The 19,967-nt window shown below is 40.6% G+C and overlaps 1 protein-coding gene across 1 annotated transcript in view; it reads right to left on the bottom strand.

The window, feature by feature from the left end:
- Positions 1-10,663: 10,663 nt before the first annotated feature.
- IL13RA1 (interleukin 13 receptor, alpha 1) overlaps positions 10,664-19,967 on the bottom strand; it is a 77,262-nt gene continuing 67,958 nt past the window's right edge. The window contains exon 13 of the mRNA XM_006872129.1: positions 10,664-10,756. Coding sequence (XP_006872191.1) covers positions 10,664-10,756 — 93 coding nt within the window. The remainder of the gene's footprint in view (positions 10,757-19,967) is intronic.

Here is a 19,967-nt window from a genome sequence, read left to right on the forward strand (position 1 = left end):
ACCCTATACAGGGTTGCTATGGGTCAGAATCGACCTGACGGCACTTATCAACAACAACAACAGTTCAGGCACATGGTAGACAATCAATGGCTGTTGCATCTGGGATTGATACATATCAGTACAGTCCTACCAAGTAAGTACAGCTGTCATAGGGTCTAATTGTTTTGTGCCCGTGTCATCTATTTTAGTATCATCCGACTGAACAAATGAATGAATAAATAGAGTACGTAGCAAAGCTAGATAGTTACTGGCATACAGACCAGTGTTTTTCCTCTAAGTCTAATTCTGGTCTCCATTAGGTCCTTAAGGGAAGGAATGGTGACCCTTGGCTGTGAAGCTGACAGCTAATCTAGGTCTCCTTTTGGCATGATAATTATCTGCTATCCTTTTTAGTTCTAGATACTAGCCAGACTTAGTTTGAGCTGCATTTTCGAGTGTATGTCAGTCTTCCCATGCTACAAGTTAGCACTTCACTCCTGTCCTTAGAAAATGGTCTGTTTGGGCTCCAAACAACCTCTTTTCCTTCAGTGAACAGGGCTGAGGGGAGAGAATATATCTCTGTTTTATTAACCATCAGTATGGAAAAACAACACAAGAAGCAAAAACACATTTAAAAATGCTTTCAAAATTCTGAGAGGAAATTGTTTCTAATTAGGAAATCTTTAGTAAAAACATTGAATCGCGTATGAAGATATATTCAGGCAGAAGGGATTTTTAAAAATTACCTCCATGCACTCTTTCTCGGTGGCAAGTCCAGAGAGCAACCATTTCCTAATGGATCAGGAGGTTAGCAAACCCCAGCAGATTTGTCTTCATGGGGGACACGTGGAGTTCATAGGCTACCTGGTGTTTGATCATAGTGAATTTTTATGGTTCTGTCATAACTTTGGGGCTGAACTCATGACAGGTTACATGAAAACTGCTTTGTGTCAATTGACTGGGCCAGGGTTGTCGGTGGTTTGGCAGCTGAGACGTACTTACACTCCATGATGTGATAAACCAGTAAGAGGATTAAGGGTGGGATGTTGTTGTTAAGTGCTGTAATGTCAGTTCTGACTCATGGTTGTGGTGGTGGCAGTGTGCCGTGGAGTCGGTTCTGACTCATAGCGACCCTGTATAGGGTTTCTGAGGTTGTAAATCTTTATGGGAGCAGAAAGCCTCATCTTTCTCCTGCGGAACGGCTGGTAGTTTTGAACTGCTGACTTTGAGGTTAGCAGCCAGAGCTCCTTGTTCTGACTCATAGTGACCCTGTATAAGGTTTCTGAGAAGCGGCTGTTGGGTCTTGAACCCCCAACCTTGTGGTGAGCAGTCCAGTATATTTCCTACAGAGCCCTATCAGGACTCTAAGGGTTGGGTGCTATTAAGTGCTTTCAAGTCAGTTTCGACTCAGAGCAGCAACCCTGTGTAGGCTTTCTGAGGAGTGGCTGCTGAATTTGAACCGATGACCTTTCAGTTCAAACCAACCCTGTGGTACAGGATTTTTGTTATTTTTGGTATAGAGTCGGTTCCTACTCATAGGTTTTGCAAGGAGTGGCTGGTGTCTTTGAACTGTCGACCTTGTGGTTAGCAGTCCAGTGCAATATTATTCTACAGCTCTGCACCAGGATTCCAGGGATATATCACCCTTAATCCCAACCCCAATCTGATCCAATTTATGAAAGATTCCCAGGGCTGTGGCATGCAGCACTTTTTATAAGAGATAAAAGGAGAGATATGAGCAGAGAAAGGGACCTGTTACCTCAAGCTAAGGAGCTCTGATAGTAGCATAGTGGTTATGAGTCGGGTTGCTAACCTCAAGGTCAGCAGTTTGGAACTACCAGCCATTCCATGGTAGAAAGTTGAGACTTTCTACTCCTGTAAAGATTTACAGCCTCGGAAACCCTATACAGGGTCGCTAAGAGTCAGAACTGACTCCACAGCATATACCACCATTAAGCCAAGATAGAGGAGCTGGGAGTGGTACATGCCCTTTGAACTGGGGTGAAGCTCCTAAATCCAGAGGGAAATTGATGTCAAGACACAAGGAGAACTTCACAAAGAATGCTGGGTCTACTGATACAGCTCTTGGGCTGAGAGTATCTGTGCGCATGCGTGGCATAAGAACCCACCAGTGGTGGTGAGGGGGTGTCCATTCACTCAGGAACCCCCTGTAGTCACCAGAACAGAGGTGTGCAAACAGTGGGGGCCAATGAACAGATACAAACAAAAATCAGAATAAAGCAAACCCGACAAAGTGTATGGTCCACCTTTCCTCCGAGGTTCCCGCGACATTATTCCATGGTGGGTCTTTTCTCCCTCTTGGTCTTACCGTTTGATCTCACCAAAGTTGTTGGCTCCAGGCCACTGAGCCTGGCAGAATCAAAAGTACGTGATTTCTTACTTCCACTACAAGTTCCACTAGCCTTCAAACTTTATATATATATTCCTACCTATGTGGTTCAGAGTTTTGGAGTTCTGCCCTGAACCCACTTTGCCTGGTATTCTGTGGTATTGCTGATGGCAAACTTTGCTGCACCTCTACCCTATCTGCCATCAAGCCTACCAAATGTTGAGGATTTCAACCAAAATGTTTTTATACTTGTGGAAGAGAAGTGTGTGTGTGTATTGTGTGTTTATGTGTATCAAGAATAGATGAGAATTGACTTCCTCTTCTTCTGTAGCAGATACTTATAAATGGCTCACTTCTAACACTAAATAAAAATACGAAACAGCAGTAAGTGTTGGGGTGTTATTCTGAAGTCAACAGGTAAACCCCAAAAGGAACAGTTAAAAATGTTTAGACCACTTATGTCTGTGTACTAGCTTTCTATTGCTGCTACAACAAATGACCACAAACCTACGGGCTTAAAACAACACAAGTTTATTATATCAGTTTCTGTAGCTCAGAAGTCGGCACCGGCTGGCTGGCTGTGTGACGTGGAGTGGGTTCCAGCTCATAGTGACCCTGTACAGGATTTCCAAGGCTGTAAATCTTTACGGGAGTAGAACGGCTCATCTTTCTCCCGTGGAACAGCTGGTAGTTTCCAACTGCTGACCTTGCAGTTCGCAGCCTGATTTGTAACGCACGGTTGAATTCACTGCTCAGGCTGCTATAAGGCCAAAATCAAGGGGTTAGTTGACCTTGGATCTTATATGGAGGTTCTGGGTCTCCCCAGGGGGACAAATTTGCTTTCATGTTCATTAAGTTGTGGGTAGTCTCCAGTTTCCTGTCACACTTTCTCTATGGTCCCCTCCATCCTCAAGCCAACAACGGCGTGTTGAGTTTTTGGGCTTTGGGTTCCTCTTCAGTTTCCCGCATGAGAAATTTCTCTATTATTAAGAGCTCATATAATTAGATTGGGCCCAGATAATCCAGGATAATCTCCCTATTTTAAAGGCCCCTACTTCAGTCCTGATGTGGTGCCATAGGATAAGCACTGGACCAGACAGCAAAGTCAGTTTGAACTGCAACGTGGTGGTTCAAATACACCAGCCACTCCTCAGAAACCCTATACAGGGTTGCTATGAGTCGGAACCAATTTAGCAACAACTTTAATCATGTAGTCCTGATGTGGTGCTGTAGGATCAGCGCTAGACTGCTACCCACAAGGTTGGTAGTTCAAACCTACCAGCTGCTCCTTAGAAACTCTATACAGGGTCGCTATGAGTCCTAAGTGACTAGGATGGCACTTAACAACAACCTCAATTATGGTATTGGAAAAGAATATTAAATACACATATACCATAGGCTAAGGAGCTCTGGTACCGTAGTGGTTACAAGTCGGGCTGCTGACCTCAAGGTCAGCAGTTTGAAACTACCAACCGTTCTGCAGAAGAAAGATTTCTGCTTTCATAACCCTGTTGTTATGAGTCGGAATCGATTCCACGGTACACCACCACATACCAGAGGCTGCCAGAAAAGCGAACACATCTGTTTTGGAAAAAATATAACCAGAATAGTCCTTGAAGTGAAGATGACAAGACATTGTGTCAAGTAAGTTGGACATGCTGTCAGAAGTGACCAGTTTCTGAGAAGGACACCATGCTTGGTAAAAGTATTGGGTCATTTAAAAAGAGGAAGACCTTCAACCAGATGGATTTACACCATGGCTACAACAGTGGGCTCAAACAGCGACAACTGTAAGGAGATGCATGATCAGGCAGTGTTTCATTCTGTTGTACATAGGGTTGCTATAAGCCAGAACCAATTCAACAGTCATAGCAACCACCACCACCACCTTAATCACAAGGAGCTCCGGTGGCGTAGTAGCTAAAGCACACCACTGCTCACCGAAAGTTGGCAGTTTGAATCTACCAGATGCTCTGCAGGCTGACTGTTTCAGTAAAGATTACAGTCTTGGAAACCCTGGCGGGCAGCTCTACTCTGTCCTTATACTGCTCAGTGAGTCAAAATTAACTTGACACCAGTGGGTGTTCAAACCTTAATCACACAGGTAGTAGTCTCCTTTGCCCTGTAAAGTAACGTAGTCACAGGTTCTAGGGACTAGGGCCTAGTTATCTCTGGGGCTATTCTGCTAACTACACCTCTGGGTGGGTGTAGGAATCAAGAGTAAGGAGGGGTGGGGCAGGAGATTGCTTGCTTAAAGAAATTATTAACCTTTACCACACTTTGATTTTTCAAATTACACAGATGTATTATTTTGATCAGAGTTCTGGTAGCATAGTGGTTACGAATCGGGCTGTGAGCCGCAAGGTCAGCAGTTCAAAATTACCAGCTGTTCCACGGGAGAAAGATGAGGCTTTCTGCTCCCGTAAAGTTTTACAGCCTCGGAAACCCTGTACAGGGTCGCTATGAGTTGGAACAGACTCCACAGCACATAACAACAACAACAATTATTATTTTGATAAAAAAATCTAAATGTTAAATATGTTGACCAAATGTGCAAGTACTGAATTCAAATGAACTCTACTTTAGGTACTGTGTGTGGCGTTGTGGGTTAATGTACTGGACTGAAAAGTCAGTTTGAACCACAAGGTCAGCGCTTCAAGCTCACCAGCTGCTCCTTGAAAACCCTATACAGGTTCACTATGGATCGGGACTGACTCAATGGCACTTAACAACAACAACAACAATGAAATGCAATCATTATGTAGTCTATACTATACACTAGGAGCCCTGGTAGCATAGTAGATTACGAGCTGGGCTGTTAAGCACAAGGTTAGCAGTTCGAATCTACCAGTCACTCCGTGGGAGGTTTTTTTACTCTCATAAAGACTTACAGCCTTGGAAACGCTTTACAGGGTTGCTATGCGTCAGAACCAACTTCCATGGCACATAACCACCAAACAACCATACTATATACATAGTCCATTTTTGTTTTTTAAGGCAAAATGACCTAAGATCTGCAAAGTCTGCTGAAAAATATTTCAGCTACAACCATGGCTGGGACTTGAGACTATCCTGATTTGGGTAGACCACAGGGCTCATGCAATATATCAATTCCTTCATTCCTATCATCGTATTAAAGGTCCTACTCATCTGATTATTTCTGACAGTTTTTGCTAATAGATACTTCTTGTACCCCGAATAGAAGGTTACCATAACATATTTTCTCAATTTATAAAACAAAGGTCATCATTTTGGCCTTGATTGGGTGCCATAATAAAGCTAATCTAGTCCAACTTCTTCATTTTCTACATGAGAACACTGATAATGGAGAACAGACAAGCACCTATTCAAAGTCATCGAACTGGTGTTTTCAAAAAAGAGTCTCACTTCAAAATGAAATCCCCAAGTTATTATCAATGTTATGAGCCATAGATGGGATTAAAAATTGCTAAAATCTAACATCTTCATTGTACACATTGGAAACGGGCCCAGACTGGAGAGAAACCTGACCAAGGTCATTTGGAACTCCTAAATTCTAATGGTAATTTCTTCCCCCTGTACAAAGCAGCCTCCTTTTGACGAATCACCTCATACTAAACCAAATCTTATTCTCTTCTAGATCCCTAGTACCTACAATACTGCCTGGTACATAGGTAAATAAATGTCCAAATGAACCCCAAGATTCTGTAAAAAACAAAGCACTCACATTGAAATTCGTAATTAAATAATTTAAATTTGTGCACAGCTTCTAGCTGATAATTTGGCAATAATATGATATAAGATGTTTCTTCTTTACGTCCCTGCCTCTTTACACAAGCGAAACAAAATAAAACCCCACTGCCACTGAGTCCATTTTGATGCATCACAACCCAATATAGGGGTTTCCAAGGCTGCAAATCTTTACAGGAGCAAAAAGTCTCATCTCTCTCCCACAGAGCAGCTGGTGGGTTTAAACTACTAATCTTGTGGTTATCAGCGAAGTGTTTAGCCTACAGAGTGACACCAGTCTCATTAGGACAAATAAATACATCACTGGCTATATTATACAGGTTTTAAAGGCAGACTGGTTCGTTTCCCGTGATCACTCATTTTTACGTTTCAGTTTCTTCATCTGTACTACTACTAATAATGAGGGATTCCTGGTGTGATGCTATAAGATCAACACTGGACTGTGAACCACAAGGTCAGTGGTTCAAACCCACCAGATGCTCCTTGGAAACGCTATACAGGGTCACTATGAGTTGGAATCAACTCGATGGCGCTTTAGCAACAACAACAACAATCTTATAGGATTGACATGGAGATTAAGGAAAATAACACATGCAACTTAGCACATACCAGTCATTCAACTATTAATTTTCTCTTTTTATATACAAGTCTATCTAATAAGTGTTGTAAGAAAATAGTAAAATATTTTTCTATTGCTAATGGTGAACTTAAAATGTGACCATTCGGAAAGACCGTTGAAGGCCAAAGAACCTTCAGGAAGAAATCATCTTGGGGACTGATATTGAAAAAAAAAACCATAGTATAATCCAAATATCAGTAAAATTCCTCCCTTGCTTAAAGTAAAAACATACCAAGATCTAGCTACAGTATTTGTAGGAAATATGATTGCTTGACCTAATCATTAGTGTTTAAAAACCGCTTCTCAAAGAAATGTTCTTGTGTTCCCTTGATTTCTTCTAAAATTGCTAACATTCTGGTAGCATAATATTTACGTGAGTTCATGGAAACAACAAAATGGTCACCGACTGTGGAGAACAAATGTGTTTAGATTGGATTCCACTCCCACCGGGATGAGATGCACATGCGTTTGGCCACAGGAATTTGTTTTTCATAGATCCCATAGAGATAAAAAAATCCCAAGGGTCCTCAGTTAATGTTCTCTGTCTTAATAGTCTGAGTTTAAGTGTTAAGAATCAGAAGATTTTTTATTTAAAAAAATATATATAATACCATAATTACCTGGAGATGGATTTCCAGAGTCTAAGTAGACAATTCTAAATAGTTACAGAAAGAACTTGGCCAAAATCGAAGTGATTAACATATATGGTCTGAGTCAAGATGTACACTTAACACAAATAAGAGGGAAATCCCTTCGTGACAGTCAAACCATTTTGCTGTATTTGTAGGAAATATGAAAGTACCTCACTAATTCTTAAAAGGGCAGCCTCCGAAAGCTTATTTCCTTAAGTCTCAAAATCAAATCTGCTAATATTAACTTGTCATCGCAGGTCCCGTCTCACGTTTCTCTTAAGGACGCTGTACTTGATTTTAAGCTGAAAATTAGAAATGACCAGTTCTCCTTTCCCTTCATTATTCTGACCACAATTTATCGACCACTTATATTCTTCGGGCGCTGACTGCAAAGGCTGTTCTACTATTAAACTAAATGCATGGTCTTATCAGAAAACACTGACAAACCCAGAACAGCGGAGGAGTTTATAATAAATGATAAGATAAAAAATCACTATCTTGGAGGTGTGTTTCCATTGTATTCGCTCTACTCCAATTTTCTCTGTCACCCAGACCTCACAACACAGCACCTTCTCCAAAATGAGACCAAAGGAAAACATTTGGGTGGCATACAAAAAGACATTTCATATTTATTTTACTCAAGCTTTCATATACAAAGTTAAACAAAAATTAGCCCTAGTTGAAGACATTACCAAAAATGTTCCTAAGAGGGTTTCACGTACCCCTTCAGTGCCCAGATGAAGAAAAACTTATTTGAATGAAGGAATGACAATCTGTACAGTGGGTTTACTTAGGCATGCGGAGAAAAAAAAATCCATATAGGTTAGGCATAAAATAGTAACTAAATCAACTAGTTTCCTACTAGAGATGGGAATTCCACTTAGGTGTTGAAGTCTCCAAGAATTCCTAGCACTTGGGGATCACTTTCCAGCAATTATAAAATAGCTACAGGCATTCCCCCTCAACCCCCATGGCTCCCCTCAACTACAGGAAGATGGACACAAAACACAATTTCCCTACTCCCAGGCTTTATAACTGTCAGCATCAGTAGTTCCCTGGGTAATCATATTTTCAAAACATCCCTACCTCTCCAATGCCATCTAAATAGGACAACAGGAAAAATGACTTTGGGTGAGGCATTTAGGTGTCTTAGGCTCCCAGAATAAACAAAGAACAAAAAACCTGGCTAGGAAAGAATCTCATTTTTCTATAACTGAATATTCCTTCTAGATAACAACAACAAAGTGGAACAATTCAATGGTATCTGTCTCCCAGCCTTAATCTGACCTCAAAAATAAAAGCAGAAAGGGAGTAATTTAACAACTAGCATTTGCCACAAACCCCAAATGCCTTAGAAGAGCCAGGACACAGTACTCCTCCACTGTGGTGAACACATATCGGGAACAGGGATGTCTGACTGCCCCTCCCCAATGGGCAGGGTTTGCGAGTAACATCATCTTATTAATACAAATGGGTAAACGCTTCAAGAACTTATGTTATAACATGCTCAGGTTCCTACCAGCAATCTGAGTCTGTGTGTCTAAGGAGAGAAACACTGGGTGGGTGGGGGAACCACTCACTCCCCATACCTTTTTAAATGTGGAGGAATTAGGAGGAGTAGAGAAAATCAATATGGATATATGGATCCATTGTAGGGATGGGTGAGCATGGAACCCTACCAAACCCAAACCCACTGCTATTGACTCAAATCCATCTCACAGCGACCCTGCTTGTTAGGGTTTCTGAGACTAAATCTTCACAGGCACAGATAATCTTATCTTTCTCCCTTGGGGTGGTTGGTAGTTAGGATTATCATCCCAATGCTTAGCCACAATGTACCAGCATTCCATAAGGAACCCTAACATATGTTACAAAACAAAACAAAAAAAAATAGTACACACACTGGTCCTAAGGATAGCTGGTTACCAATACAAGACAGGAACCACGTGTGGTAGTCAGGGAAATGAGGAATCCTAGAGGCTATCTTCTAAAGGAAGAGAAAAAGATTACATAATTCTTCTTTTCGTAAGCAAACAAGTTTTAAGGGAAGAGAATACCTCATTTTTGTTTAGAAAACATTAAAAGAAAAAACCTCTAAAAACAATAAATGGTGGAAATCCTCAAACAAATGTGAACTCACATGTTGTTGTTGTTGTTGTTATGTGCCGTGGAGTCGGTTCCGACTCATAGCGACCCTGTATAGGGTTTCCGAGGCTGTAAATCTTTACGGGAGCAGAAAGCCTCATCTTTCTCCCGCGGAACAGCTGGTAGTTTTTAACTGCTGAACTTGTGGCTCGCAGTTCGATTCGTAACCACTACGCTACCAGAGCTCCTTAGAAATGATAAAATCTTCAAGTTAGTCCATGTTTGTCTGTCTACTCACACTTTACCTAAGATGCAAGTTACCTCACCCCTTTAGGTGTTCTGAGAAGATCTATGTCTTAATTTCCAATGGAAGGTGAAGGACAGGCTAGAACGAGGGAGAATGCACACGTAGAAATGATTCAAGAAGGGAGTAAGCACTGAGGGGGGTATGCCTCACACCTGGGTATCTAGCTCAAGTCAGGGACATAGCAAATACTTGATTTGAGTAACTGAGGCGAGGAAAAACAATGCCTCATTAGAGATTGCATGGTTCAAAGCCTAATTACCCAATGGCTCATTCTGCCTCCACTGTTCCTGACAAGTCTGCCATGGCTTGGAAAGGTCTTGGTAAAGAGACTGCCTCTGCTTTGTCTGTACCTGTCATCATCTTGGCCAACACTCATTTCTGGGGCTTTGGAAAGCAGAAGGAAAGGTTTCTGAAGGGGATGAATGATACTTCTGGGCTGTAAAGAAGTCTTATGACCACAAACATCACACAGTGGGATCCCAAATAACAAATAACGGATGCTACCACTTTTTTTTTTTTTTTTTTCTGAATGTGCTCTGTGGCTCAAGTTTGGCATTAGCATTTGCCACCCCAAATGAGTTCTCCCTAAACAAATCAAATTTGGTGGTGCTATTTCACATAAAGAATACAAAACAGATACAGATCCCTCAAGAAGTTGTCACAACGCTTGATAATAGCCCTACTGCCATCATCACTTTTTGCTTTTCCCCTGGTTTGAAGCCTTTGCAAAGGATGTCTGCTTTTATAATTCAATGACAAGGACTCCACTCTCTTCCCAAAGGGCCCATTCTCTTTCTTTTTTTGGTGGACGACATAATATGAAGACCCGTGGCTCTTAGGAGCTGCCTGTTTATAAATGGTCCAGTAGTTTCCGTTTCCATTTAGGAAATTCCCGGGTGACAAATGGAGAATGGGCTGAATCTTCAGAAGGTCACAGGGAAGGCAAAAATAAATTAGTCCCATTACTGAGAGCCTCTCTTCAGGTTTTCGATCAGCACTACAGAATCAGTCTCTTCTTTGGTTTGCTTTTCATAGATGTCATACTTCTTCCAGTGCTAGAAGGAAGGAAAAAACACATACACACAATGACTTCTCTAAACAATACGTCTGTTTCCCTCATTACTCACAACCAATGCTTATTTTTAGGTCTGCGTGCATGAAACCACTAGTGTATGTTTTCTTGGTTTGACTTTGTTTTTTAAAAACCTTGAGAATCTTCATCTATTTGAACAGCGAATAAAACAAACCAATAATTAATCAGTATCAAATGGCTGTCTCACGAGATAAACAAATTTGGACCTTTCCAAAATTGGAAACACAATCTTTTTTATTTTTAAATTATTTTATTGTGAATTTAAAATATATGGAACGCTTCATGAATTTGTGTGTCATCCTTGCACAAGGGCCATGCTAATCTTCTCTGAATTGTTCCAATTTTAGGATAGGTGCTGCCGAAGCAAGCACCAGAAACACAAACTTTTGAAGAAGGAAAAAACGATGACATGCTTTTTTCACTTCAATTGTTTCAGTTGGACAGTCATCCTTTATAAACACTTACAGAAAACTGGCTTGGTTGGTTATACAATTGCATACATATGACCAAACTCTTCGAACTGTCCACTCTGAAAGGGTGAATTTTATTGCATGTAAATTATACTGCTGTTATGATAAACACTGGACTGCGAACCACAGGGGCAGCAGCTTGAGCCCACCAGCAGGAAGACAGATGAGGTTTTTCTGCTTCCAAAATGATTTAAAGCCTGGAGCTCTGGTAGCGTAGTGGTTACGAATCGGGCTGCGAACCTTAAGGACAGCGGTTCGAAACTACCAGCTGCTCCGCGGGAGAAAGATGAGGCTTTCTACTCCCGTAAAGATTTACACCCTCGGAAACCCTGTACAGGGTCGCTATGGGTCGGACCCGACTCGACGGCACTTAACAACAACAACAACAAAATCCTATACATGGTCGCTGTGAGTGGAAACTAATTCAATGGCACTAACAGTAACAATAATCCTTCTTTTTTGAGATGTGAAATATTACCGATTTCTAACATAACATAACACAAACAAGGTATATATATATATCCTTGAAATAACAGCTTGTTTCTTCAATAAATGGCACCAAAGCAGCTGGCTGGCAATTGAAAAATTAATATAAATCCTACCTCACAGCCTACTCTACACACACAAAAAAAGTATCGATGGATTAAGGACACGATTATTAGAAAATAATCAAATACTAGAATAATATATAAGGGAAAATGATATAAATCTGAGCTAGGCAAGGACTTTCTGCACTTAAAAATAAAGATTTGAATGAGTACGGAAGAAAAAAGTTTCATACATCATTAATAAAAAATACAATACAAAGACAAACATACGTAATTGTTGTTGTCGTTAAGCACCATGGAGTCAGTTCTGACTCATAGTGACCCTGCCCAGGGTTTCTGAGGCTGTGGCACTGCAGGATAACGTACTGGACCACAAAGTCTGTTCGAATTGCAAGGTTGGCAGTTCAAACCGCAAGGTCGGTTTGAATCGCAAGGTTGGCAGTTCAAATCTCACCAGCCCTTCTTCGGAAACCCTATACAGGGTTGCTATGAATCCGCACTGATTAGACAACACTTAACAACAACTACAAATCTGCTGCTGGTAAAGAATCCTGGTGGTGCTGTGGCTACTAACCACAAGTATAATGCACCAGCGATTCCTCAGAAGAAAAGATGTGGCTGTCTGCTCCCAGAAAGAGTTACATTCTCAGACATTTTATATATAGGGTCGTTTTTGTTTTGTTTTAGTTTATATACTGCTGGTAGGTATATGGTGGTGGTGATGTGCCATGGAGTTGCACATCATGTGCCATGGAGTTCAGACCCATAGCGACCCTGTACAGGGTTTCCAAGGCTGTGAATCTTTATGGGAGCAGAAAGCCTCATCTTTCTCCTGCGGGACAGCTGGTAGTTTCGAACTGCTGACCTTGCGGTTCACAGCTTGATTGGTAACCACTACACTAGCAGAGTATATAAACTGGTTAGAATCTATGTTTCTTGTGAAAAATCTAAGTGTATACATTCTAATCCCATATTTCCTTAATACAAAGGAATCATATTCTGTATATATAATGTGGGTTTTAAATTTCACATCATGTTACAAAGTTTTACACATCACCTCGGCATATTCCATTGTCTCCCAATTTAACCAGTATCCTTTTGTTACTATTGGTATCAGCTGCCACTGAGTCAACCACAGACTCATGGCAACACCATGTATTATGACAGAGTATAACTCCTTCAAAGGTTTTCTTGACTGAAATCTTTACAGAAGCAGATCACCAGGCCTAGTCTTCTGCAACGCCCCTGGGTGGATTCGAACCACCAACCATTTGGTTAACAACTGACTGTAATCCAGTTGCAGCACTCAGGCCCCTTACCACTACCTTTAATGGATATTTCATTCATATAACTTTTCTGGATGACACATTGTCAATATCAACCAGCATTTAAAATGTACGTGCGTGCCCCCTCCCTTGATTCAGGAATCACCATTGAAAACTTTATCCCAAGTCGGTAATTAACTATGTAGTCCAACAATGAAATGGTGCCTGTAAGAATAAAATTTAGAATTCGACTAAATGCTCAATAATGGAAGTTGGTTAAGTACATTATAATCCAGTCACACAACCAAATACTATTCAGGCATTAAAAACGGATATTATAGGATTGTTGTTGTTAGGTGCTGTAAGGTCAATGGAGTCCTGGTGTGGCACCGTAGGATAAGCACTGGATCGCACAAGGACGTCAATTCAAATCCACCAGCTGCTCCTTAAGAGTTGGAAGCGACTTGATGGCATTTAACGATGACAACAGCATAGAGTCACAAGAACAGAACTGCCCTCTAGGATGTTCTAGATTGCCATCTTTACAAGAGCAGATTGCCAGGTCTTTTCTCCCAGGGAGCTGCTAGTGAGCTCGAAATGACAACTTTTCAGTTAGCAGCTGAGTCCTTCCTTCACTGTTGTGCCCCCCATTAGTTCCAACTCATAGTACCCCTATATAGGGTTTTGGAGGAATGGTTAGTGGATTTCAACTGCTGACCGTGAAGTTAGCAATCCAGTGTCTATCCTACCCTATTATAGGATGTTGTTGTTGTTGTTAAATGCCACAGAGGCAGTTTCAACCCATTGGTAATCTGCATAGGATATCGGCTTCTTAAATCTTTGCAGGTGCAGAAAGTCTCATCTTTCTCTCATGGAGCAATTATAGGATAGGGATCAGAAAGAGGCACAGTCTTTTCGCCAAGAAGTCAGCTCTGCTAGTGTATCATAGAAACAGGCATAGAAAATATATAAACAAATGCGTGTGGTTGTGTTCTAATAAAATTTTATGGACACTTAAATTTGATTTTCATGGGTCATGAAATAATATTCTTCTTTTGTATTTTTAAAAAATTATAAATATATATATTTAAGTATACAGTTTGTACAAAAACAAGCAGAGGGTAGGATTTGGTCCCCAGAGTATAATTTTCAGATTCCCTATTACAGAGAGAAATTCTAGAAGGAAGGTGGTGGCAGCCTAGTTTCTGAATCTCCCTAAGTGTCGCCATAACAAAACATAAGAAAGGCAAGTAGGAAAGCAAAACCAACATCCAGGGGCATACTGTATATCAAAACCAAATGAAAAGGATTCCCCATGAGCCCCAAAATATGCATTGGTGAGACCAACATGGTATCTGCTGTAGAAAAATATGCAGAGGGAATCAAAAGGGCATCTGACAGACCTAGGAAATCACAAGGAACTCAATCAAACCTTAGCAAGCGAATTTCTGAACAATAAACAGTGATTGAGTGCCAGGGTTCCATGATACAGTCTGGGCCCCACGAATTCTCAGAACAAATCATCTAAAGCTCCTTTCCAGAACAAAGCCCCACTCAGAGGAGAAACCAGCAGAAAAAAGACTAAATTGAGCAGGACAGGGATAAGACAGGAAGTTCAGATAAAAGTAGTGGAGAAGGCCAGGGCCAGGAGATTTCAGAAGGTAATTTACTTTATTTTTGAACAATTCTCCAAAGCAATAGAAGAAGGAGCTCTATAGCCATGCAGTCAGGGGAGAAAAATGATCCCAAATCAAGCCTACTTCTACAAAGCTCATGGAGACTCATTTTATGTGTAGATGAGCAACAAAATTATATCTTTGCAGAATGAAAACATGCCAGAAAGAAATGTCCACCAAAAAATAGATGAACATTACAATACTTTAAAAATAATTAAAATATATTAAGAAGTCACATGAAATGAAAACTATTTACATGATATGAAATATCATAAATCAGTATTAGAACAACTCAGAATTGAGATAATAAATCTTAGAAAGGAATTAGAAATACAGAAAGATAATCATTTCTAATAAAATTATTAAACTTTACAGATAAAAGATGGTTTTTTATACAGAAAGAGAATTAGATTATCAGATGACGTTGAAAACAACAATTTAATCCAGAAAAAAAAAATGCATGACATATTTTAAAACACCTGAGTAGGTGCTAATTCTTTTTGACTGACTAAGGAGCTCTGGTAGCTCTGTGGTTACGAATCGGGCTGTGAACCGCAAGGTCAGCAGTTCGAAACTACCAGCTGTTCCACGGGTGAAAGATAAGGCTTTCTGCTCCCGTAAAGATTTACAGCCTTGGAAACCCTGTACAGGGTCGCTATGAGTCGACTCTACGGCACACAGCCACCACCACCATGGACTCCTGGTGTGGAGTTGTAGGATAAGCACTGGACTGCTAACCACAAGGTTGGCAGTTCAAATCCACCAGTTGCTCCTTGGAAACCCTGTACAGGGTCACTATGAGTCAGAATCAACTTGACAGCACACAATAAGTAACCAAAAGGCTGGCAGTTCAAGTCCATCCAGCAGGTCTTCAAATAAAAAGGTCTGGTGATCTGCTTCTGTATAGAAACCTATGGAGCAGTTCTAGTCTGTAACACATGGGGTTGCCAAGAGCCAGGGACCAGCTGAAAGGCAGGTAAAAACAACAAGGCATGCAAGGAAATGTAAGCCAATGATCTGATATCTAGCCCAAATGACTTTCAATTACAAATGCAGCAAATGCCATCAATATGTAAATAATTCAGTAAATGTTGATCCACTGACTCCTTCCTAAGCAATCTTCTAGCGCTTCAGACAACCAAAATAACTGGAGAAAACAGCCACATAAAGACTGGTGGTCAGCAATCAGAAAGCATAAAAAATACCAAAATACATACTCAATTAAGTATTATTAAGGCCACAGATACACACTAAACATGTCCAAGAAGCGAAAGCAGATGACCATATCAAGACATGTCCAGAAACAAGATAAAATGTCTGAGATAAATGACCTAGAGGTAGACCTGGACTCCATTCTGGAAGGAGGGCAGGCCTTGGAAATGCCTGAGAAGGAATTCAGAAAAATGATTATAAAATGTTTTAAAAATGCTTTACAACAGAGTTGAGAAAAATAAGGAAGAAGTCAGGAAAATGGTACAGGAACAATCAAATAAGATACATACAGCATTGAAAATAATTCAAAACCTACAGAAAGAGGTCCAAACGATCAATACCAGAATATCAGAAATCGATAATACTCTGAAAGACTGGCGGTCACAGAATAGGCAGGGATGGGCAACTTGGACACTGGCTACCCAAAGGGGGGGGGGGGGGGGGCTACAAAGGCAAGAAGTGACTGGCTTACAAGCTTTCAAGAGGAAGCCTAGATCCAGAGGTCATGGGGAAAGGTAGAATCTCCACTGAGTAGTATCTAATCTGTCTGGATGGGGCTAATGAAAGGAGATGGAGATAGGACTCATGTGGTACAATAGTGAATAATTGTTATCTAGACTGACTGCGAGGGTTAGAAACGTAACGGTGGACATTTTGTAGCAAAAGGAGGGGAGTGGTTGACTTTGCAGCCTAGGAGGGGAGGGTCCCTGGGACCATCAACGGGGAAGAGTGGAGTGCGGGACCCTACCCAGAGAAGCAGTGATGGCCAGAGACAATGACGTCGAGCAATGGAGCGGCCGATGGAGTGGCCGGGGACTCTAGACCCAGAGAGGGAGAGGGGCTGTGTGCTGATGACCTGGGGGGTGGGGTGGGGTGAGGAAACAGACTTGTAGCATATACCCTTTGGTTAGTTGATGATGCATGGAGGGGATTATAACCATGGCAATGAAATGATATACGATAGGATGAATGTAAAGCTAATGTTCTCCCATGTAAACTATCACATAATTCACAATAGAACATTAAAAAAAACAAATGATCACATCTAAGTCTGGTCTTGAGGACTCCAAACATGTAACAGGTGTTAGAAGTGAGGGCAGTTTTGTAGACTGTGCTAACTCTAACAGTGAACCATCAAAATTTTAAGTGAAAAACCATTTTCAAACTTGATTTTCATTCTAGAATTTGACCAACTGAAGTATTCATCAAAGGAAATACGGGAACAAACAAACAAATGAAAAAAAGACAGGCTAATGGTGTTTTCTGAGATACAAGGTCTCCAAAAATATATCTGTCATGTGTACTTTCTCAAAAAGCTATGGGAAGATGTGCCCCACTAAGCCAAAACAGACTCCAGAATAGACCATATGTTAGGCCACAGAGCAAACGTTGACAAATTAAAAAAAAAAAAAAAAGACTGGTGGTGGTGTTACTATTGTTGAGTACCACTAAGTCAGTTTCGACTCATAGTGACCCTGTATAGGGTTTCTGAGGAGCTGCTGTTGGGTTGGAACTGCTGACCTAGCTCATCAGACAGCATGACACCAGGACTCCTACGTAGACAGGCATGAACATTAATATATGAAGGGGCTCAAAAAAATTCCATTTTTTATTTCTACTTTTCTGTGAACTCTTTGAAGCCCCCTCATGTATCTGAACGCAGAAGCTTGACTGAGGGATACAGGGAGACACTCTTGACTAGGATGCTAAGCGTGCTGCCATATGGACAGTGCACCACTTAAAATGTGAAGAGAATCGAGAGAACCCATTGAAAAACACCATTGCTCTTTTCAACCCGAAAACCAAAAACCAGATGGAATTGATCCCGAGTCCTAGCAACCCCAGAATTTTTCCAAGGCTGTACATCTTTATGGGAGTATAAAGTCTCGCCTTTCTTCTGCAGAGCAGCTGGTGGATTTGAACTACTGACCTAACAATCCAGTGCTTATCGTACAGTTTAATTATTTTGCCATTTATGCAAAATTCAGGAGTTCCCTCAGTTCCACCTATTTCTTTCTCGCTGGTTGATTTTTTTCTCACATAAAATATGATAATTTTATTAATACATCTTGTAGAATATGATTGGTTAGAAGTGTGGACTAGAGAATTGATATGTTAGTTAAGTTTGAAGCCTACCTACTCCTGCTCTGTACTAGCAGTTTAACTTGGAGCAAGTTTGTACAAGTTAATCCCTCCAGTACCCCATCTTCATCTATCTACATGAGGAAAAACAGGGAGCTACCTCAGGATTGTTGTTGTTGTGTGCCACCAAGTCGGTTCTGGCTCTACATAATGACCCTGTGTACAACAAAACAAAACACTGCCCAGGCCTGCACCAGCCTCACTATCTAATAAATGTACAAAGCAGTTAGAAAAGTGTCTGGCACACAGCAAAGGTATCATAAGGATGAGCTGTTATTGTTGTTGTTACTACTCCATTTATCAATCAAAGAATTTGTTTCCTTTTGTTCTTCACATAATGTTAAATATGATGATATCTAAGTGATGGGATTAAGAGTGATTTTATTGTCTCTTGATTATATGTATTTTTAATTCTTCTACTTTTATAAACATTTTTATGCTTTGAGAAGAAAAAAATATTTTAATTTCAAAACTGAACTCTGAAAATCAGTTTCATTGGTTCCTGGTCATTAGACCTCATGTTGAGCTTTGTTGGACAGAAAAAAAAGTAATCTGTTTCAGTAAGGTGAACGCTGCAGCAGAAATGTATTCTGGGAAAACATTAGTCTGTTCAATTGCCCTTTTCAATTCCTAGAGCATGATTATGCCTTCATTTTTACCCTTCACAAGACTGTGTTCTTTTTCTGAGAGCTGCTTCCACGAACATGGCCATGTAAGGTAAGAGGAACAAATATAAAGGCTCTAGCCTATTATTCAATTTTATAAAATGGATGCCAGCTAATTTTAAAAGCACTTGTAGGAAACAAGTAAGCCTGCAAAATTACTACTCCATACTTTCATCCTCACACTACCAATTTCAGAAATAAGGTCATCCGCAATTGACTACTGGACTACAGATGAAAAATATCAATAGATGACGGGGAAAAAAAATCAGCACTTATGAGACAAACACAACTGCTTTTTGGTTGTTAGTCATCTAATCCTAGAAAATTCCCTTGTTTACATAGGCTTTTATATCTTAAAAGAAATAAACCAATATAGTTGTGTTGTGAAACAATGAGTCTTCAATTTAAGATTCCTTTCAAGATTTGGTTGGCATTTTTTCCACAGTGAATTTCCTACGGCAATGAAGTGGATTTAATGTACTTAAGCATCATGCAAAGACACTCAAGCTTTTGTAGACAAGTCCTAGTTCTCATCAGATTAAAATTCCAAACCGGAAGATATACAATACTCATTGTATCCTCACACATCTTAATAGTTGATCATGGTGTGGAGGGCAGAAATTTTTGTGGTGGTTATTAATCCAGCTCCTCGGGCAAAGAATTAAACATGCATCCTGCTTTCCGATCAGGAACTGATAGCAATCTAGTTAATGATGGAAAGCAATGCTTTACAGAGAAGGGCAAGCTGATCAAATGTTGATAAAATGAGAACACGAGAAAAAGCAACATTTACTAACACATAATCAAAGAATGAGTGCAGTGGCTCCATAAGGTAAGCACTGGACTGCCAACCACAAGATTGGTGGTTTGAACTCACCAGATGCTTTGTGGAAGAAGATGACGCTTTCTGCTCCTGCCAACTTTAAAGCCTCAGAAACCCTATACAGGGTCACTATGAGTTAGAAACAACACAATGGCAAACAACAACAACAACAACAAAGAATACAGACTTCTGTATGGATTGTTTTTGTTGTTGTTGTTAGGTGCCATCGAGTCAGTACCAACTCATAGCGCCCTTATGCACAGCAGATCGAAACACTGCCTGATCCTGGGCCAACCTCACTACTGTTGCCACGCTTGAGTCCATTGATGCTGCCACTTGGCCAATCCATCTCATTGGGGGTCTTCCTCTTTT

The sequence above is a fragment of the Chrysochloris asiatica genome, unplaced genomic scaffold, assembly GCF_000296735.1.
Source record: "Chrysochloris asiatica unplaced genomic scaffold, ChrAsi1.0 scaffold00183, whole genome shotgun sequence".
In the NCBI taxonomy this organism is placed as follows: Eukaryota; Metazoa; Chordata; class Mammalia; order Afrosoricida; family Chrysochloridae; genus Chrysochloris; species Chrysochloris asiatica.